Below are 21,581 nucleotides of genomic sequence, written 5' to 3'. Positions count from 1 at the left end.
CGAGGCCTTTAACATCTCTGTAAGGTAGGAATGTGCCCAACCTCTTCAATATCTGTTTGAGGTAAGAAAAGGCAAACTTAGTTGTATGGTGATTAGGTATATTGGCTAAAGCCATCTCAAAAATCTCTGGCATGATTATGACTTTTCTTCCTCTAACACAGACTAAAATCATTGAGCTTTGTGGAGTGCTGCTCCCCAAAGCAGTAAGGTCAACAGAGGAACTGCAATGAATTTCTAGGCTCTGGTGGTCATGTGAAGATCCAGACTTTGTGAAAAAGATTTTGTGGCCTCTTGTTTTCTGCAAATTTATTTCTTCTGGGGTTCAGCATGGCAGCTGGGTGTTTATTCTTATTCTTGTTTTGGTCGGGTTGCATCTTTAGTGTCTTTGGTAGAGACTTCTGAGGATCAAAGTAGGAACTGCTTGACAGATCAGTTCTGTTCTTTACGTTGTCATCCACATAAATTAGCAGAATGGGTGGAAAGACAGACTGGGAGAATGAACTCGAGCACTGCAAGTCTTCTCCACAGCAGTATGGGACAAACCTTTGTGCAACCTGTAGGTGAGGGATGCCCTCTAGTGCCTAGATTAGATGAAGGGAAAGGTCATTTTTCAGCTCTAAAAGGGAAATTCCTACATTTTAGCTAATACAATAAAGGCTCCCTCATTAAATACTAGCATTGCCAAAGCTAAACCTTACTGCTGGCTCAAAGAAGGCAAAAGCCTCCCCAGTAGGAGTAAGAAAGTATGTGAGAAGACCCCTTCTGTTTGGTCAGGTTACTTATAAGACAGAGACATAGGACAAATGTCATTGCAGATGCAGGTAAAAGCAATGCATGAGTGATTTTAAAACCATCGGGTTTTTTACAAAAACAAAACCCAAAACAAAACAGAAAAATCACTTACAAAAAAATCTGGAATTTGTTTTCCTGTCAAACCTAATTGAGACACTAAATTTTCTAGACACAAATTGATGGCATTCATCATTTGGGGAACAAAATTCTTGAGAAAAATAGGTCAGCGGTTACTTTTTTCACCCTGCTATCAACTGTCACACTTCTCCCCCACCAGCCTTTGTTTAAATATCCTTCCACTTGTTCCTCCTCCCTTCTCACCCTATAAATAGAAAAAAACTTTCCTTCCACCTCCCGCCTGTCCCTCCTCCCCCTGGGTAGCGTTTCTGCTGGGTAGAGCATCCGGAGGAGGCAAAGCCGAGGAGAGAGTAGGAGGTTTAGATGCCGAGAGTCCCTCCCCTGGGACGCAGCTTCTGCCTTCACTCTGCATAGGAGCATCTCTCACTCTTGCTAGACCCAGGAGACACTCACGCTGCTCCTTGCACCTGCCCACAAAAACCTGTCAAGGTACACGGCTGGTCTCTCCACTGAGGCTTTCCAGAGCTGTCTCTGACAATTCAGCTTCAACAACTGTCCTTTTCCATCATGCAAAGCTCTCTGGTCAATTGTCAAATTATCTAGGAAAGGCAGCGCTGCCTATAGCTGCAAAGCCGTGTACTGGATTTAAAGAGAAAGAGTCAGCGATTCCCAGCACCCATTCTTTGTCTCTGCAGGAGGAAAGAGGTGGAGATATTGCACACGGGAAAATTTCATTTTAGATTGAAACAAGGCAACTGGCCGTAAAAGCCAGGGATTTTAGGGATGGTTTCTGCTTTTAGTGTGATTCCTCCCTGATTTAAATAATAACTGGGCAGAAGGCGGCAAATCTAAGGTAAAAGAAAAGAGGTCAGTTCACCCACATTTCCAACATTTCTACATTCTCTCCTGAAATAAATGTTTGTCCAAATGATGATGTAGAAAAAGAAAGAACATCTTTTACGACATTTTGTACAAACTACTTTCCCCCACCAAGCAAACATTTCTTACTGAACAGTAATACAAGGCACCACTATCCACTGAGATTAACAACAAATAATACGTATAGAAGTGTTTCACAATCCACTTCTAAATATGGAATCATCATGTGGTTCAGGCTCAAAATGACATCTTTGCTCAACAATGAGATATGAGACAACACAGCAGAGTGTTCTCATGTCCAGATTTGTATTTTTATTTACAATTTGATGTTGTAATTTAGAACACCTACCCCCTGCATAGTTCTAATGTGCATTCACAGAGTACATCAGCTTTCAGTTCAAATTCCCTGGGAGTAGTGCATGTATTTTACTAGTACCTGAATCCAGTTAGGTCAGATAAACACACAACAAAGTATTTGCTTGTGGAAACAAAAGGTATTTTTCTGGTAAAAACTCCAGTGATAGAAGAGATAATAAATTCTGAAAAGGTGGAGAGTGAGGTCAGGAAGAGAGGTCAGTTCACATGCTTCCTTATACCTCCTGCTGCCCCCGGCACAGGGCTGCTGCTTCCATGGAAGTTCTCATCTTCCTTGGCTTGTTCAGGTCTGTGCAGAGCAGATCCAGTCTTGCTGGGGATGGGATTCGTCTCCTCATCTCTACCATGTCCTCTCTCATCTCACTGCAGTCAAGAGGGACTTCTGGGTGATTAACAATTTAATTAAATTAATAATTAAACATTTGATTAGGTTGCTCAGAAAAGCTGTGAAATCTCCATGGTTGGAAATATTTGAGACTGAGCTTGAAAAGTCCATGATTGACTTAATCTAAGGCCATGCTTTCAACAGAAGGTGATGAGTTCCCTTCTAACCTGGACTTTTCTATAATTCCTCTGATCCCCTTTTTCCTCCTACTTTAGCATGGGATGATACATGCTTCAAGTGCCAGCTTGTCTCCGAGGCCTTGAAAGTATTAGGTCAGATGTCAATATTGAGATTTAATCAGAGGGATTCCACTTCACATGTTCCCAAAGGGGAGTGTTACAGGTCCTGCATCCCTCCTACCTGTTCACCTGGAGCATCGGCCTGGTCTCCAAAGACCCAGGGTCCAATGCTGCCTCTCATGATGGCAATCAAACACACAACTCAGAAAAAGAGAAATAAAATAAAACGCCCCACAACAACCTAACCCCAAAACTATTTTGGAGCACATCTCTCAGTCACTCATGCAGATGTGCTTCAACATATATTTCTGGTACCTGACCTATTTCTACCTTCTACGATGAGATGAGAGCAAGTGTCATTTGGAAGTGCCTATTTTCCACCAGGGAAAGACTAACTTAGGCACAGATGTTCACACTCTGGCCATCTGTTTTTGATCAGATAAATCCCACACCAAGGTTGTCAGAGTCACGGCATACAGAATAGAGTGTTCAGTAAACCCTAAAATAAAATTCTGGATTCTCTAAGCTAGCACAGAGGGGAATGTTCTTCCAGAGGCATTTGGCACCCAGCATGGCTTTGGGTTATGGTGTTCAGCCTCTGCAGTGAGGTACGGAGGTGCCCAGTGCCTGCCTCTGTCACAGACTTCTCACAAAGCCTAGTCAAGTCACACACTCCCTTTGATTTCCCCACCTACAAAGCAATAATTATGTTCTTCATTGTCATCCCTTTTTGTTTTGTCTGGTTAATTTTGATGGCAATCTTTTTGGAAACAGGATTGTTTCTTGTGCTTTACTTCGGATTCTGCTCATCTTTAGTGTGGGGCACTTGTACTGTGCCTGCTGGCTTAACCCCTGAGCAAAGATGCTGAAATGTATGTTATCATCACAGGTCTCTCCTGGGGTAGAAGGCTATTCTTCCTTTAGAGATAGAGAAGTGAACACCAAAGGCTGGATCTCAGCTCTTCAGACTGATGTACTCTGACCTTCCACTAATTTCCATGCTTTAAATATCAGTGACGAACTGGACTTACAAAACGTGAGCAGCTGCCCTGTGCTTACTGGTGGCAGAGGAGGGAGGTAAACCCAAGTGTCTTGACTAGTATTTTCTCATGAAAGGAATAACCTCCCTATCTTCTGGCTGGCACCATCTGATGACTAAGCATGAGCAGGCCAAATGGGCTGAAATCTGTAACTAAGATTGGTAACAAATGTCTACAAAAGTGATTTGTTTTTGTAGGTCAGTTGTTTTTCTGTTTGTTGTTGTTTTTGGTTTTTTTAAGAGTGGAAGAAATTATGTAAGCATGATAATAATAATAATAATAATAATAATAATAATAATAATAACACCAAAAACTGACTGACCCATTTTGTTTGCCCACAGGGGAAGCATTACATTTGGCCAGAGATTTCGGCTACACCTGTGAAACAGAGTTCCCTGCCAAGGCGGTAGGAGAGCACATTGCCAGACAGCACATGGAACAGAAAGAGCAGACAGCAAGGAAAAAGATGATCCTAGCGACAAAGTAAGAAGGGAGGGGAACTAAAAAAGAAATCTGTCTGTCACTTCTCCATTTTGGATCTGGGGGCTGGGGGAGGGAGGAGTGGGAGTATGGAGCTGGGATTGCGGTGACTGCTATCACAACAGTACTCACTGACAGCAAGTGAGAGTAATCCTCTTTAGAGATGCTGTGAGAGGAACCTTATTTACTGCAGTGAGGTTTTAGTGGCTATGCTCTCGCTGTCTGCAGTTAAGGAGGCACATGCTTCTCAGATGCTTTGGTTTAGGTGAGAGGAGGGGACGTTATTACATGGTAAGATCTATAGGACAAAGACTGGCTTTGTCTCCCATTTACGCGTTAACAGGAGATCTAAGCTTCTACTGAAGTACTGGTTACTGTGGGATAATTATTGTCAGTCTGCTGAGAGAGAGCTGGTTTGCAGAGGGATAGATCCTCTCTGGATGGAAATTGCAAGAGTTCCCCTGAAGTCAAAGGCACTGGAACAACGTACACCAGCAGGAGAGCTTTGCTAAAGCCATTAAAGACACACAGAGACACCTGACTTTGCTCTAAACAACCACTCACCTCCCTGGAGCAGTAACATCATGTTAGGGTAACACTTCATCTAGGTTAATTAGCCTTGATGAGGGAGGAATTAGCCTTCCTGAGCCTCAGGAAACAGGAATAAATAGTCTGCATGGAACAACACAGACCTACACTCGATGTGTGGCATGCCTGCATGGGGTAGCCTTGAACATATTCATACTCTTCCTGCACTTGCTGCAGTGATACACGATGAGGCTGCAGGAAAGCTGAGGCCAAAACCCCAAGGTCTCAGACCACCATGCCAGTGCTGGAAACGTTTGGAAACCATCCAGGGTGGGGTATATCCAACAGAGAGGAACCACCCTGTAGTAGGAGAGAAGACTGACCAGCAACACAATTGTTATTTGTATCCCAGTGTCCCTCTGCTTTGTCTGGTTTTGGGGAACAGGATTCCTGGCCTTAGTGTCCCTCTTGTATCCAGAGCTCTTTGCCCTTAAGGTGACCCAGAGGTGGCATGCACTGAAACATCTCAGGCTTGTGAATCCCACGAATATAGCCTGTGGTCCTTCCCTGGGGTGGTAAGCAGAGCACCCTGTGGCTCAGGGGGCATTTGATGGTTGTGAAGATAATAAGAGACCTCACACATCATTCTCTTAAGTCCCTTGTAGATTAAAAGGAATAATGGGAGTGGAACATGATCTTATTTTTACCTATATCAACACTTGTTTTAAGGGCCCAAGGGGTTTCAGAGACATAAGAATAAACCAGCTGGCAACTTCCCTCTGCAAGTTGTGTCTCCCCATTGCTATTAACCATCTGCCCCCCAACTGTGTAAGAGCTGATTGTACTGCTGGGCAGCACAACCTAAATGAGTTAAGACTGCAAGTTGCCCCAGCTGGACGATTTGCTCCATCTCGAAAATGTTACTCAATCATAGTGATACAAATCTTCCCCCTTCTTTTCTGGCTCTAGTGAGAGGTCATTTTACAATCAGTTGTAATAATCTGTGAGTAATATCCTACCTCCAAAGGCTGTCCCACTGAAGGACACACAAGAGTCTCACTACCCTTTCTCACCACCCACTACTTACTTGCTCACTCTACTACTGAGATGGGGAGTTGTGGGCATGCATTACTCCTAACCCCCACGAACTTTGGGCTTGTTGGCTGTTATCTTGCTCTTGTAAGGAACAAAATTAATTTTTTTCTCTCTTCCATCAGTTAAAAGCACCAGCAAATTGATCAGAGAGGTTTGTCAATAATACAAAGATAGGTCATATCCTACTGCAATCAGTGCTTGTAAGAGGGACAGATGGGTCAATATGCGTGCTACTACTGCCCTCTCCTGCCTGGAAGGAAAACAGTGATTCACGGACCAGTCCTGTCCAGGTGCTACAGGACACACAAACCCATGACACTCTAATATCAGCATGGTATTTCCCAGCCATGCTTCCATGTGTCTGATAGCAGGTACTCTAGTAATTTTTCAGTAGTTTCAATTATTCACTAGGCATATATAAGCTCTAGGTTTCTAATTTCAATAATCTCACAACTGCCCTGCCTCTTGCACTTGTGAGTTATGAAGTTATGACACCAGAAAAAAAGTGGTGGGTTGTTATGCTTCCACCAAAACCAACACTGAAACTCCAGGATGGTAAAATCAGTCAAGCCTATGGAAAGAACTGGAGTGCCATTGCCTGTGTGTTGCCACCGTCCACCCTGGGACAGAAGCCCATAGAAATGTGCCTTTGACAGAACTGGTGAGATCTTCCACATGTGGGGTCTTGAGGGAAAATAATGGGGAAAAAATTAATTATTTCCACATTTCCTAACATATGGGTGAAATTCCATTCTGGTTTCAGACATCCAAGTTCAGTGGCTTAATTCAGTTGCCCAAACATAGGCACCTACTGCCATTTGACATGAACAGGGTTATCCAGCTTGGTTACCAGCTGCTGCTCCAGAAGCACACAGGTCTCTTTTTGTTACTGTGTGGTATCTGCCAGTTATCATGGATGTCTTATGTACCACATACCTATGTGAGGGTGACTAAACAGAGCCCTTAATGTCTACAATGCAGAAGTCTCCAATGTCCAGTAGGAGCTGCCAGTGTTATCAAGGGCATCTATACCTTGTAATCAAGCAAGTCATTCACCCTGAATGGAAGCAGTTCAGATGTCATACACAGAACTGTGGGCCATGGGCTAGTGAAGGCTAAAGACTGATGATTTAGATACCAATAGCCCTCTTCTAATACATAGTGGTCACTGAGCTTAAGGTAACGCTGTTGTCACTGCCCTGCTTAGCCTTACCTGGTCTGAGGCTATATTGATAGTAATATAGTGAATGAAATCAGGACTATTTCTATCATGGAATAAACCATATTCTTTGTGTTAAACTACATGACCTTTGAAAATTACCTCTTGGAAATGGTTTGTCACGTTTGCTAACTCAGAATCTGCCCAAGACAGTAGTAGTTGATGCAACGAGATCGTGCCATGGCCTGTTCTAACAATATGATTGTCTAGATAATAAAGAATCAGAGTCTTACCTGGCAATTATCATGGGAAGAAGAGGTGATTGGGCTGTGTAGCGGTATACAGTGCTGAACACAAGTGACAGCAAGGGCAGGATGAGAGTGAAGCAAGCTTTGGTTAAGAGCTGAAAGGATAAGAAAGCAGTAAACAGTGAGAGAAGTCAGTCTCCTATGATACTCTTTCTCTGCACTCACCTCCTTTGACTGAGTAGATGATTGTCTGGGCACTCCAGAGTAAGATGCTTCAAAAAAAAAAAAACCTGAATTGTCGTAGCTCTGGCCAAAGGATGCTGACACTGGGCTGTTAACCCTGGACTCTTTAGAAAGGCTTCAGGACATGTCTATGCAATCCACATAGAAATAAGAAAAAAAAAATGCTGGGACCTGGTTTTAGTAGGTCTTTAAGCATGGGTCAGTTCTCCTTGCAGAGGTGTGGGAGAGCCTGAATGGCTTTATAACAGGGGACAGAATACATCAGGTTGCGGCTAGGACAGATGCAGAACTGCTGAAGGCCACATCAATAATTCCACTTGATGGAGAAGCACCCTGTTCTACAGGAAACATCACAGAGTATCGCATATCGCAGCACAAGGCCTCCCACATGAGAGGGGGGGGACAGCTGCACACACATTTACAAAGACAACAACAGAATAATGTGAATAACAATTTTATTATGGGGTTGTTTAGAGCCAGTACAAAATAATCAACATCTGGGCCATGACACTATGTGCTCAATTTGTTATTTTTCCAAAAAGTGTCTCTGAGGCCAGATGTACAGGCACTGCTGAGCACCTCTGATAGTTAGTCTTTGGGTGCCTGGCAACTCTGCCACACTTGGAATATATCAGACTCATGGGCACACATTTGCCCCACTTTTGTACTCATCACAAGGCATTTGCTTTGGCCACTGCTGGGGATAAGATCATGGACTAGATGGGTTCTTGTTCTGATCCAGTACAGAATTTTTTACCTTTTTCTGATCATATACCGGAACATTTGACCCTCTATCACAAATCATTAGGTGCCTTCCTTGCAGAAGTGACCAGGACTTTTTTTATTCATCTGTGGCCCTTGAGATAGCTTAACCATCTTTGCTTTTTCAAAGCCACAGTCCAACTCAGCAAATAACTGTCAGCCTCTCTCCCTGTCACTACCCCAGGTTATGTTTTATCGGTAGTGGAGGCTCTGAGACACCACTTTGCCTAGAAATCTCCTTGAAAAAAGTAGGTTACTGTCTTTTACAGGTTTTCATGTATAATAAAAAAGTTTTTTCTTTTCTTTCAATCTGCCAACATTCAGTAAAGACTTTTGACATGTGAAGATAGAAGGGAACTTAATTGCACACTTGGTTCTGACACTTTCCTTTGTCAAAATGTAAGAACTTTTAAGATGAACTTTTTCAACAGGTAGAAAGTAGAGGTTGGAGGAAGGAGAGAAGAGCAATGCTGACAGGGCCGACTGGGGATAGTAGATTGTTTAGAAGCCAAAATGACTGACTGTTTTCAGTTGTTGAAAGAGACTGTTTTTCCTCTAAGGACCTGATTCATTAAAACTGTATGCTGCATTTACATACATTTCTGCTGAATACCTCTCTTTGCCTGAAAGGCTAAGACGATGCTGTCTTTTCAAGCAGTCAGTGTCTAGGTCCATACAGATGACAAGCATTACAGAAATCAGGCTTGGATGAAGGCCAGAAGCACAGCAGGAAGTAGTTTTCTGTGTTGCCTCTTCTCTTAGTCAAGAGAGAGCTGTGATATCCAAAGTCTATGTCCACAACATGCAGAACAGTGATATAATGAAGAGTAAAACCAGGTTAGTATAGTTTCCTTGTTTGTAAGTCAGCAGTGGAGGAGCTTCTAAAGACCAAGAAACTGAGTTTACCCACTTATTTTCCATTATGCTCCTGTCCCAAAGGGCAAGATTTACAAGGTGATAATGAAGAACTTGAACTTTATCTAGGACCTGATATGCAACGAGTCTTCCAACAGGAATTAGGGACCACAGAGATGCTCTTTAGTGTTAGAAGCTGGCCCCAGGCACAGTGATTGCATCTATGCTAACAAAGTAAACCATGCACACACTCAGTCATCAGATTGCCATTGTTCATATTATTAAAATGTTAGAATGGGTCCTTGAACGTTCTCAAATATCTTCTGGGCATGTCTTGGGGGATAGCTCACACTAGGGTCTGTTCTCAGGAAGCCACCTGTTTAAGAAGCTAGAACATAACTATTTTCATGAGGGTATGAGTATGGCCCCTGGCACTGTACACTTTACTAGGTGGCACTGTCTACTAGGTTACATGTAGTCACTCTGACTAGTATTAAGTCAATGCAACTGAGTGTCAGGCTAGTATCAGGCAACCCCACAGAGCACCCTGATAGTCTAGTGGGCATCGTGCCCTTCTGACCCCACATTAGGTGCCTGTATTTCCAAAACTGTGAAATAGAGAAGTCCTGAGAGACAGATCCAGACACCTCTCCTTTTTTAATTAACTGTATCATAAACCAATTGAAAGTCAGTGGTGTCTCTATTCATCCATGGTCCAGATAGTACTCTTCTGAGGACATACAATAAATGGATCTGATTTGGTTTCATTTAAAAAAAAAAGACATTTGTAGAATATTCCTAGATTAATTTGCAAATTGGTCCAATACAACAGTATCACAAGAATGAGAAGGCCTTATTTTCAGGTCTCTCTTAGTTAGGTCCTACATAGAGGAATCCCAGGGGATATTTTTAACCCCCAGGTGATGAGAAGCCTCAGGGAAGGCGTGAGATGGAGAGGGAAGACAGCAGGACCATTCACCCTTTCCGAAGAAGTGTTATTACTCAGGTGGAAGACTGGGCAAGACAGAGCCTGAGTTCCCGTTGCAAGGTGCTGAACTGGGTCCCAGGTCTTACCTACAGAAAGTGTGTGTTTCCCAAGAAACCATCATCAAGAAAAAGTAGAGATGATGGGATTTGTCTCACTTGCCTGTCTGTTGTGTAGGCACTGACAGCTGAGTGAGTCACTGAGCTCCTCCTACAGTCACCAGAGAGAAAGAGACACTTTGGATGGAAGTCCTCTGGGCTGCTGTAGATATCTACTTTAAGCTGCCTGATATATGGTAGAAATATAAAACAACTTAATTAATGTTTCAAGAAAAAAATTAAATACAGCTGCTGGAATGAATTCTCACTCTGGTCAGACCTGTGGGAGAGGTCTCAGTTGAGGATCTACCAGTTCTGCTCTAGACTCTGTAAGGAAGCAGAATATGGACACAGATGGAAAGTAGGAGAGCAAAACTAGCATTTTCCTTAAAAACTCCTATTGTTTCAACTGTCTTAAGAGTTGAGGATCAAGAAGGCAAGGCCACAATGACCAGGACTTCTACTTAGGGATAAACCAGTGCACGCAAGCAAATGCACAAGTAGTGGTGTATTCACACAAAGTTCCCAGGCGTGTTCTAATGCTGGTTCACAATTTTATTTAACCATAACTCTTGCTTCTAATGTAGGTGAGCTAAGCCAGACTTAACACTGCCAAACTGAGTCCAATTCAGTGGAGAAATCACATTTTAAAATGTCAGTGTTAATATGGTTCCAGAGGGGAATTATTCCCATTCAAGAGATTCTGTATGTTGCTGGCTCTGAGAACTTGGGACAGAGAAGCAAGAGGGAGATTAATTGGATTTTAATTTCTTTAACAATGCCTCTGCCAAATATTTCTGCTATGAAGGAGATCACTCAGGATAAGGTGACAGTGTTATGAGAATCAGCTTTATGGAAGGGATTACACATGTCTCATTTAAAGATTTCCACTTTCCTTTTAGACAAATATGTAAAGAATTCCAAGACCTTCTAAGTCAAGACAGATCACCCCTCGGATCCTCCAGGCCGACTCCAATATTAGACCTCGACATCCAGAGACATTTAACACATTTCAGGTATGATTTTGAAAGAGGAACAATTCACAAAAATTAATATTTTTGGTAAAGATTACCTGTGGTGTTGTAATGGTATTTGTTCCCTTACCTAGAAGACTGTAATGTCCATAATCCCTCTCTCATCTGTGCCTATTAAAAGTGCATGTTTGCCCAGCATTGTAGTTCAGGCTAGCTGCGTTCACCCTGCTTCCAGGACCACAGTCTGACTTAGACTAAGTAATTTTTTACATCTACTGGCCAAATCTCCCCATCTGTCCAGAAAGTTTTCTTACTCTAGATGTAAGCCAAATCACAAGCCAGCCAACAAAGTGGATCGTCCAGAAATGTAGAAACTCAAGTTCAGAGCCAAAACGACAGTGTAGATGAATCAAAGTAACAATAAAAGGAGGAACAGTCAGGCTACATCCTTACCAATTAACTAAATAGTTCCTCTGTGCTACTGAGACCATTTGACATCATCTTACCGTGACCGTACTGTTAACTCTTTGCAGCAGACTGGCTGTAAAGTACATTACCTGCTGGAACAGTCTTACTGCACTAATTCCTGAACATGCTGAAAACTCTGGGAGAATGTAAGCAGGCTCAGACTAAAAAGCCAGAGATGGCTAATATATTTAGACTCAGTTTCTGGGCCTATGCCCTAGCAATATTTAATTTACTGGTGTAGACATCCTAAGAAGCTGTTATGAAGACAAGGGCCCATGGTACATGCATGTCAAGTCCAAACTTCATCAGAATTTTATCCAAGTTTTGGATAAAAGTGTATAGACGGTTTGGGATCAGAAAGATTTATTAGCCCAGGAGTTGCTGTGCAATTTCAAGTTTTTGCTTTAGGCTATCTGCTAGATATAGTCCAGAGTGAGATGGGAACTTCCAGAGGGCCACTTTGAAATAGTGGGGTCATCTAAGATATTTATCAAAGATAAATGTGATGAAACATCCTAGAGGTGCTCCTGTCTTTGCTCAGACCACTGAGGGGGCTACATGATTAGCTGAGGCTGCAGATTTTTTTTTTTTTCCTAGCTGTTAGCTGATACCTGAAAAAATCAACATGTAAAGAACTGTTCCAGAAAGCGGTTTATAGACTGTAACACCAAATAGGTTTGTTAGGCCTATCAAGCCTTAGAATGATGTTGCATATTCTTTAGCACAGCCAGATGAGCCGTTCTTCATTCATTGGCTGGACAGACAACTTTTGTGCCCTGAGATCTTTTAGCTATTAAGATTCTGATAGAGCATGAGGCACCCAGCAGCCAGCTGGTGTGATATGTTTAGTCCCTCAGACTAACGTTTAGTCCCTCAGACTTTAAATGGAATTCAAAATACCCCCCATCCCACTTCTTCTATCTATCTGTTGAGGGGTGAGGAGAGGCAAAGATAATGCTTGGCTCACAGATGCACGGGTTTCTGTTTATCCTTACACATATCTGTGTGCATGCTATGCATATGTGAGCACACCTAGACAACTCCACTTCTGTTCTCATGCAGTGATGTACACACACGTACACATACCATTTACATCTATGTATACTTTACTTTACACAGACTAACTCCAAAATACCTAACTGCACTTGCACACCAAGGGAGACATACTTATTTATACAGGGTACTCATAGAGGGATTTTAATGGACTACCTAGGCTTGTGGAAAAATAGATAATTCCCCATTACATGCACACAAAGTAAATGTGATACAAGATAGCTAATCCCCAAGGATTCCTGTGTTTAAAATAAATAAATAAATAAATAGAAGCCAGGATAAAATGCTGAAGGTTTCAGTTACAAAACTGTCAACCAGTTCCCATCCTTCTTTCTCTGCTGCACTTCAGTAGGTTGGAGTACAAAGCTTCTGTAGGCAGCTCCTGGATCATTCAATACTTTTTTCATGCCTGCTGTAGGCAATAAGTGTTGGACTGAAGATGGGCACCTAGAAAGCCATAGGTCTTGATCCTACACACACACTTCCTGGGGATTAAATCAGCCACCCTTCTCTGATTGTGCTTGGGGAATGATGAGTAGTGCCAGACCCAGAAGCTGAGCTGAGACCACATTCCTTTTCCATCTGTTGTAGAGAAGTTGAGGTCAGATTGAGCTTCTGACCCAGACTTCTAACTCTGCTCATCTACATGTAGGTGCCCCTATTTCAGCCAGGTTCTAGCTTCTGTTGTAGTCTCCAGGGGTCTCGTCTGTATAGCCTGTGAAATCTGCATTACAGTTAAGCAGGCCTAACATCGACACCTACATTAGTGTGATGTGAATTTCTCTCTAAACTCCATTGATTGAACAGTCTGATCTAGATCTCCAGCTGAATGGGAGTTTACCCAACCAGTACACACTAGACACTTTCGTTGTAAATCCAGTGTAGGCAAAGAAATCGTTATTCCCATCCCCTAAATCTGCAGCCTTCGCAGCTAGGTCATCTGAACCCCTCCTACCACTACTCTTTCTTGAGATTAAGTATCACAGAAGGCACTTTAGTCCATCTCAGAGAAGATGTCAGAATGTAATTCATCATGTTTTCCAGGAGCATCAACTATTTTCTGAGTCAAGTTTTCAACACAGACTGCTTCTGACCCATCACTTGCTTTCTCTGTCTTTCTCTGAGGGATGAGCCTCAGATTGAAAAAAACTCTGTCACAGAAAGTTTACACCTCATCAGTTGGGGATGAGAAAAGAGGAAGAAATTCTTGGTACCCCAACACACAGGGAAAGTCCTGTAACCCAGGAGCTATACGCTCACTGGTGTCTGAGGCATAGCACAGCCTTCTAGTGGTCAGAAGCACAAATAGCTTCTTGTCATCATACATTGGTTGGGAATTATTTCAGAAAAAGATGTTGAAAACATATGTCTAACATAAAGCCTAACATTAAGAATTTAAATATTCAAAGTGCAGTGTCTCCACATCAAATCTAAGATCAGATTTCCAAAAGAGCAGGTTGTCCTTATTTATTACAGTGAATTGAACACAATTATTGTGTATCTGTATCAATAAAGAGCTTTGCAACTGTAGGCCAGAGATGGATCTGACCTTCATACCAAAGTCATTGTCAAACTCTCTGATGACATCTACAATAGTCAGACTCTAAAATTGCACTGTCTTAATAAGTGCCTGGTACTGACTATACGCATTAAATTAATGTTATTTATGACCAAAATGACCAAGAGCTGTTGGTGCTCTACAAATAGGTCTTGCAGAGGAGACATAAATCTGAAGGAATTGCTCCATATAGTCATCATGAATTTTATAACATGCTTTTTCAATAGTGAAAATGTAATCTTCATTTCTATCTGTATTTCAGAACTGTGGGCTTTCTCACAATAAATTCTCTGTCTCTATGCTGTATAAATCTCTAGATGTAGATGGAGCCAAAATATTACGTTTGGCAACGACAAACCATAGGCTTTCACTGGTATCTCTGACAAGGTTTTTTGAACATTTTTAGCATAGATATAACATGTTTTTCAACGATTATCCAATATGAGCTGATTTTTCATCACGGAAAATGTCGTAGTTTCATACAGATTTAATATAACAAGAGGTTCAGAAATTCTGCCTTGTAAACCATAACCAATGCAGCAAAGAAATCACAGGATGGAAGGTTGGTATTTGATTGATTGATAGATAGATTAGATAGATAGATAGATAGATAGATAGATAGATAGGCCTATGCCATATGATATCAGAAAGTCAAAGAGATTTTTTTGTGACCAGAAAAATTCAGAGGAATAGCACAAATCTCTACTATTAGAATAAATTCTAAGATAATGAAAAACTTTTTTAAGAGTTATGGTATCTGATAACTACAGCAGAATCCAGACTCCACTACCTTGGGGTAAAAAGGAGTTTTCTTTAGGAAAAAATTACCCTACAGCTGATAAGTGTAGTTATGTGCTCCATTCGCTCACGATATTACTTGTTTAATGTTAATAATTAAGATTAGGGTTCACAGACTGACACAGGTCAGCCTGAAACAGTGTTTCCATTTCGTCTGTTTTAAATCTTCAAGCTCACACTTCTCTCTGAAGTTTTTTCCACTGAGTCCCAATTCATCAAGATCTGTAAACATGTGTCCAACCTGAAGTACAGGATAGTCCCCACGAAGGGATCAGAATTGCTGGGTTTGCTCAAAGTGCAAACTCGAAATTTATACAAAGCGTAAAACAGGAAATCTTCAAAGGAGCTGCAGTGAGCCTGAAAACTGCTGAGTTTTGCACAACTTTACCAGATACGCAAAAACCAGAGGCTTTTCTGCACCTCTGGTACAGTCATGTTTGTGCAGCTGCTCTCTGAGACGGCCGTCTGATATGAATACAGAAAACTCAGTGCTGCATGATGATTTCTCAATATTGTTTGACCATAGACAATTCTGTAGACCCTAACACTCGTAACAACAACTGTCGTGCACTGCCTGAGCCAGGGTAGTATGTATGCTTTATTAAAGATTTCTCCCTTTTTAATACATTTTCAATCACCTTACTACAGAGAAGTTATATTTGTATTAGTAAATAATAGGACACAGACATGTATTGGCTGCCTGTGCTGCTTTTTTTCAGAATTCCTGCGGGTTTTTTTGCTCAATCTAACTAGCTCTGTTCCAACCTACTCCTGGACACAGTGGCACATATGTATCACTAATATATATGTAGCTTGGGAATTCAGGGAAGCACCAGCCCTTATTACAGCCCTGTTACGTGCCTTACCTGTGCTATAAATAATCTACTAAGATTTAGAGAAGATCAGCCTTGTCAGGGCTGGATCATAAACCATTGACCTCACAGGCTAAATGTTCAGGTCACTCAGTTTCCTAAACATCTACATAAATGTGAATTCAAGAAGAAGTAGTATGTTTTAGGTCTACACAAATTGTCTTTCAGTTCTTCTTTGATCCCTTCATGGTAAATGCAGAGGAGCAAGAGGAATAATCTTGTAGGTTGTATCTGGCCTGAAAGCCACCACTTTCTGTCACCAGTTTCTGAAGATAGAATGAGCATTAAGCCACAGGGCAAACAAGAAAACCCTGGAAAAATTCATTTCCACTACTATAGTGCTGAGACCTTTTGTCCAGATACACTAGTGTCTCTTTGTTGTCCTCTAAAGGCTGATCTGTGTAAATGCATTTATGAGTCTACTACAGTAGAGAGCAAGGTCAAGTACTAGAAATGATCCCAAAAATTTTTAAAGATTTGATGAGAGGAACTTATTTCTCTCACCTTTTGCTTTAAAAATGGAATAAGAATCAAGAAAGGAAGAGGGAGGGAGGGAGGGAGGGAAGGAGGAAGGAAGGAAGGAAGGAAGGAAGGAAGGAAGGAAGGAAGGAAGGAAGGAAGGAAGGAAGGAAGGAAGGAAGGAAGGAAGGAAGGAAGGAAGGAAGGAAGGAAGGAAGGAAGATGGACGTAAACAAAAAATTATATAAGGCTTTGAGAATAATTCACTTTAGAAAAGCCTGAAAATTGTGAATCAGGACAGTCCTGACCAACAGCAGATGAAAACAAACCTGCCTGGAGACACAAGACCTCTGAGACACACACTCCGAGCCTGTATGGTGCAGGTAGTTTTGACAGGAAATGGTGAAGCCTTGAATAACCCCCAACACCCATAATCCTGCCACTAACTCAGCAGAGCTGAATGGTGACATCGCAGACCAACAGGTTCTTCTGCTGGATCTGGAACAATGTTAACCACCACAATCATCAGGCCCCATCCTTCTCACGTTAATGACATGCAGGTAGATCTGAAGCATGTCAGTATGGGAAATGGTTGGGATTAACTTGCGTATCACTCACCTCTCCAGGATTTTTGCACTTCCCAGACTTTTAGTACATCCAACCCTCTTCAGAGCAGGCAACCAGACCAGATGAAGCAAACATTATTAGTTGTATAGATCTCTGCTGTGAAGAAGAGAACGTTTCTGTCACATTTTAGAGAAGGCATGGAGACATGTAGAAATTAAGACTCCCCAAGAGATATATGAAAACTAATCTAATAAACTGTATGGGTATGGTCCTGAACTCTGGAACACAATTGTCTGTAATGTTTGATTGCTACCGTGGTTCCTTGTGTGTGTTTGGTCTAGACCAACTCTTTCTATCCCAAACAATTCCTAGGTACAAGTCACGCTTATCTCAATCAAAATTATGTTCTCAGTTGGAATCTTAGATACCACCAATACTTTTCAGGTTAAAATGCTTGAATAACGGAGATGAAGCCAGGCTATGCAATGTCACTCATGGTCAGAAGTACCTGGGCACTTCTCACTTATCTAATGCAGGTATAAGTGACTAAAGGCATCCCTTAGCTGCAGTTTAAGAACCTTAGGGTGATTCACCTGTCTGGTGAATCTAGGGATCTAGGGTCATCTTAGGTGTAAAAAGACATCATGTCTCATATGCCACTCCTTCAGTTCAAAGGACTTTTGTGAGTCCTGCATCACATCTACCAACCTTACAGATACTCTAAGTGTCCAATAGCATCTCTGGTGGCCTGAGTGAACCTGCATGTTCACTTTCCATTCCTGCTCTTGAAGCTGTTCTCTTTTGTAGAGGAAAATTTAAGGCTGGACTGAGAATGAGAGCCCATTGTTATTTAAGGTAGTGGCTTCTGCACTAAACCAAAGCTAGAGTTCTGGGTCTAGGATTCTGCTTTACTCATTTCACATTTAAGTTTGTTGATAAAGTGCCAAAGAAGCCTTCAGTCTAAGGATCAAAATTTAGGACATTCCTCCAATTGGACCAAATGTCCAAAACACTAAATCAGTATTTTTCTTTATTTTAGACCCTACCTTTCTCCTGTTGAGTGTGTGTGTGTGTATCTACTTCTCTCTTCCATTCTACTGTTATATCTGAGTTTCCTACAGATTCAGCCAGGAACCTGAAAGTCACACTGACATGTGCCTTCTTGTCTTTGCCTTCATAACCTGCCCTTGCACCAGGACAGCTTTGATTTTTTTTAAATTTTTGTCAGAAGTCTTTTTTAGCTCCCCAAAAATCTCATGAGAACTGGGATTACCAGAAAACCCACGAAGAATTACCTACATCCTGTACTGGGAAACCAAAACACATGACAAAAACTTGCAAGTAGAAGACTTGCTGAGATTATACTCAAGAAATCTGTGTGTGTTTCTTGATTTACACATACAGACTGCCTGAACTCATCAGTCAGCTTCTTAGTCTCATTTTCTTCATTTGTAAAACTGGGTATGGACATACCTTCTACGTCTACCTTTGGGACACTTGTGTCAGTAAGAATCTGTAGTGTCTGGAAAGTTCAGATATCCTATTAATGTCATCCATCATATAGGGAAAGATGAATACTCACTGATTACAGAAGCTGGATATGATCCTTTAAATTCACAGTTACAATTCATCAAGATATGGAATCACATCCAGATCATCTGTCTTATATATGAAAGATAAAGACAGCAAAACTGAGCAAAGGGAAAACTACTTTCTTGCAAGTGACACTTCTATCAGCGCAGAAATCTTATAAAAACAGACAAAAAATAATAGGCCCGGAATACCTAAGCTAGATAATGAAAGCAATCATCATCCTCACAAATTATTCTGTATTTTGCCTAGCCACCCAGCTGATATGAAACACCCTTCGTATGAAACTGTTTGAGACAAGAGTTTTGTCGTTTAGCAGGTCTCTGAGCCTGGAGCTGTCAGCCTCCTGTGAGTGCCTTGGCATCACACTGACAAGGTGACACGAAAAGCGACAGGCAAGAAACCAGAGGCTCAGACTCTGGGAGCAGCGTAAAAGTAACATCCTTCTTTCTGAAGGGTAAAAAGGAGAAAAAAATGGGATTTGAAGCTCAACATGTTTTTTAAATTGTAACAAAGAACCAATCCCAAAGCCTTACTGGTGGGTTGCCTTTACAAATGTGCTTACCCCCCTTATATATTGTCTCTTTGTTACGCTTCTTTAATTATCAGGAGGTAGAGCAGCTGCTGTCTTAAGTCCGGTCGTCTTGATTAGCAGCAGCAGAGTTCTGTTTGGATACACGAACTGGAAGAAGCCTGGTGCACTATGAATTTCATGGCGAAACACCTCTGGTGCCCTCTAGAGTTCCCTGGTTTCCGTTATCTCTCTCAATCCATCTTTAGATTCAGCTAGCTGAGAGGGACAACACTGGTTCCCAGTGCTGAGGTACTGGCAATCAATAAATTGTTCCTTTCTTTTTTTTTCTTTTTTTTTTTTTTCTTTCTTTTCCTTGGCTCTTTATTTACCAAAGGCATTACAATTTCTTCCTTTGGGATTTTTTCCTCAGTCTCTGTCCCAGGGATTCCTTCTTTGATCTTTCCATAGCGGGGTTTTGATCACCTTCTCCTGCACTGCTGATGACTAAAAACCTTTTGAAAGGGTGTGAATTCCTAATATTGCCAAGGATTTTTATCATGAGTCTTATGACACCATACTCCCTTAAAGTCACAATTTATGGAGTCAAGAGAACAGATCAGAAGCTGTTTTCCTTATCCTCTTCACTAACAAATAGGTTCCATGATTATCAACGAAAAGGTAAATATACCTTCATCAAAAATGGAAAAAATGGGGGAGAGGGGCTTGATTTGTTTTTTATTGTAACACTTAAAACATTTAAGGAATTCCTGTGTTTCCCCCCCCCAAAAAAAAAAAAAAAAAAAAAAAGGAATGCCATCCCTTCATTTCCAGATTCCTGGGTTACAAAAATTGCATTGTCCCTTGTCATCAACATGTTTATAATTCTTACTTCTTGTCAATGGGGCTTCTCAGCTACATTAGCTGCCTCACTCAAAAAAAGTCTATGCATGGTAGCAAGTTGGATGAATCACATTCATTTCTCTGCCTTCCCGTAGGGCAGAGATGTGACTGTTGACTAAGGTAAAGGAGATGAAGGAGTTGACAGCCGTGTGAGGAACAGGCTCATGCTTTTTCAAAAATATCCAGTCATCTTGGATCTGTGGTCCCACTGGTGTTTTTGTCTCCACTGGTAGTAATGGGCAGCAAGGTCACTTTTTATCCTCACTTACACAGAAGCTTGTACACCATTTTCTCTTTAAAATCAGCAAGTCACAGGATTATCTAGTGTTTTGTTTGGAGGATATAATGTGCTATGCTGGAATTTCTTGGCAAACATCCAAAGGCTTCTGTGAGTGCCATGTGCACCACAGTACCATGACTTAATCTTTGCTTTGTAGCTCAGAAACACTCCATAGCCACAGTCTTGGATATTTCAGGTATATTCCCTGGGAAATTCTCCTAGTGTGGAAAATCAGTCCCTAGGTCTAAAATATGCAGAGATGAAACAGAATATTTTGAAATATGGGACATCAGCTCTAGAACTCTTTTCTTACTTTCTCCATTGCTTTTATACATAGTAAAAGGAGGTCCGTCTGCTTAAGAGAACATGTCCTTAATACACTTGTTTGGTTATGAATGGAAAACAAGTATAAGGGCCTACTTTGCAAACCAATTTTTCTATGTGTTCGCCACTCTGATTCTATAGACTACTCATCCCTGTAATATATACTGGTGATGTTCCAATGGTTATCTTGATTATCGGTCTAACTTGTTTCACGTTTAGGCCTACTGACCTTCTGAAGGTTTTCACAATTTAATTCTCCAGGCAACTTTTGCAGGACAGACCCTGAAATCAACAGAAACATCTCAATGTCGATATAGGTACTTCTAACTTAGGACGTTACTTGTACCAGTGAAGAGATTCAAATATTTTTCCTTTTCCTTTACAGCCATCAAAGGTCTTATCAGATCTTATTATTTATCATCTGCCATGTTTTGTTAAATCTGGTTAATCATGAAGTGGTTTTCGCATTCAAAGTTCTGAGAAAGTCAGACCAATAAGTTCAAGATTGTTTTTTCTTCATTATTATTGTTTTAAAGTGCTTATTTATTTTAAATGAGGATGTAAACATTCAGTGCAGATGGCCTCTTCCCCCCCTACTGAGAGGGAACCTGGTTTTTTTGCCGCATGTCGGGAGTTTCACCAGCCTGGGGTATGGAGGAGTCCTTGAGGTAGTTGCCAAATGAGAGCCCAAGCCTTCAGGCACACTTGGATCTTTTCACTTTTAAGTAAGGCCATCATTAAAACATGAGCAGACATAATTGCATCATAGTGCTGGGCAGAATTGCAGGCAGGTCTGGATGTCCTTAAGCACAGGGATTTGTAATATGCTGGCCTGATACCCGTTGCCTTCTTTCTGCAGTTCTTCACGCACAGTACCAGAATCAGAGATTTTAGCCTTGCCTTTTAAAACAATAAAGTGACTAGCTTATAGGAGCTGCAATGAGATGCACTACAAAGCTGAGAATACCCAGAAGACTCCATTA

The 21,581-nt window shown here is 41.4% G+C and overlaps 1 protein-coding gene across 2 annotated transcripts in view; it reads left to right on the top strand.

Moving 5' to 3' along the window:
- The window catches only part of TFAP2D (transcription factor AP-2 delta), a 50,879-nt gene that overhangs the window by 21,773 nt on the left and 7,525 nt on the right, over positions 1-21,581 (top strand). For both annotated transcript variants that reach the window (XM_074921592.1, XM_074921582.1), the window contains 2 exons: positions 4,130-4,271; positions 11,144-11,257. In XM_074921592.1, the coding sequence (XP_074777693.1) occupies positions 4,130-4,271; positions 11,144-11,257 (256 nt within the window). The remainder of the gene's footprint in view (positions 1-4,129; positions 4,272-11,143; positions 11,258-21,581) is intronic.

The sequence above is a fragment of the Athene noctua genome, chromosome 1 (genome assembly GCF_965140245.1).
Source record: "Athene noctua chromosome 1, bAthNoc1.hap1.1, whole genome shotgun sequence".
Classification (NCBI taxonomy): Eukaryota; Metazoa; Chordata; class Aves; order Strigiformes; family Strigidae; genus Athene; species Athene noctua.
This window is presented reverse-complemented; position numbering and strand designations above follow the sequence as displayed.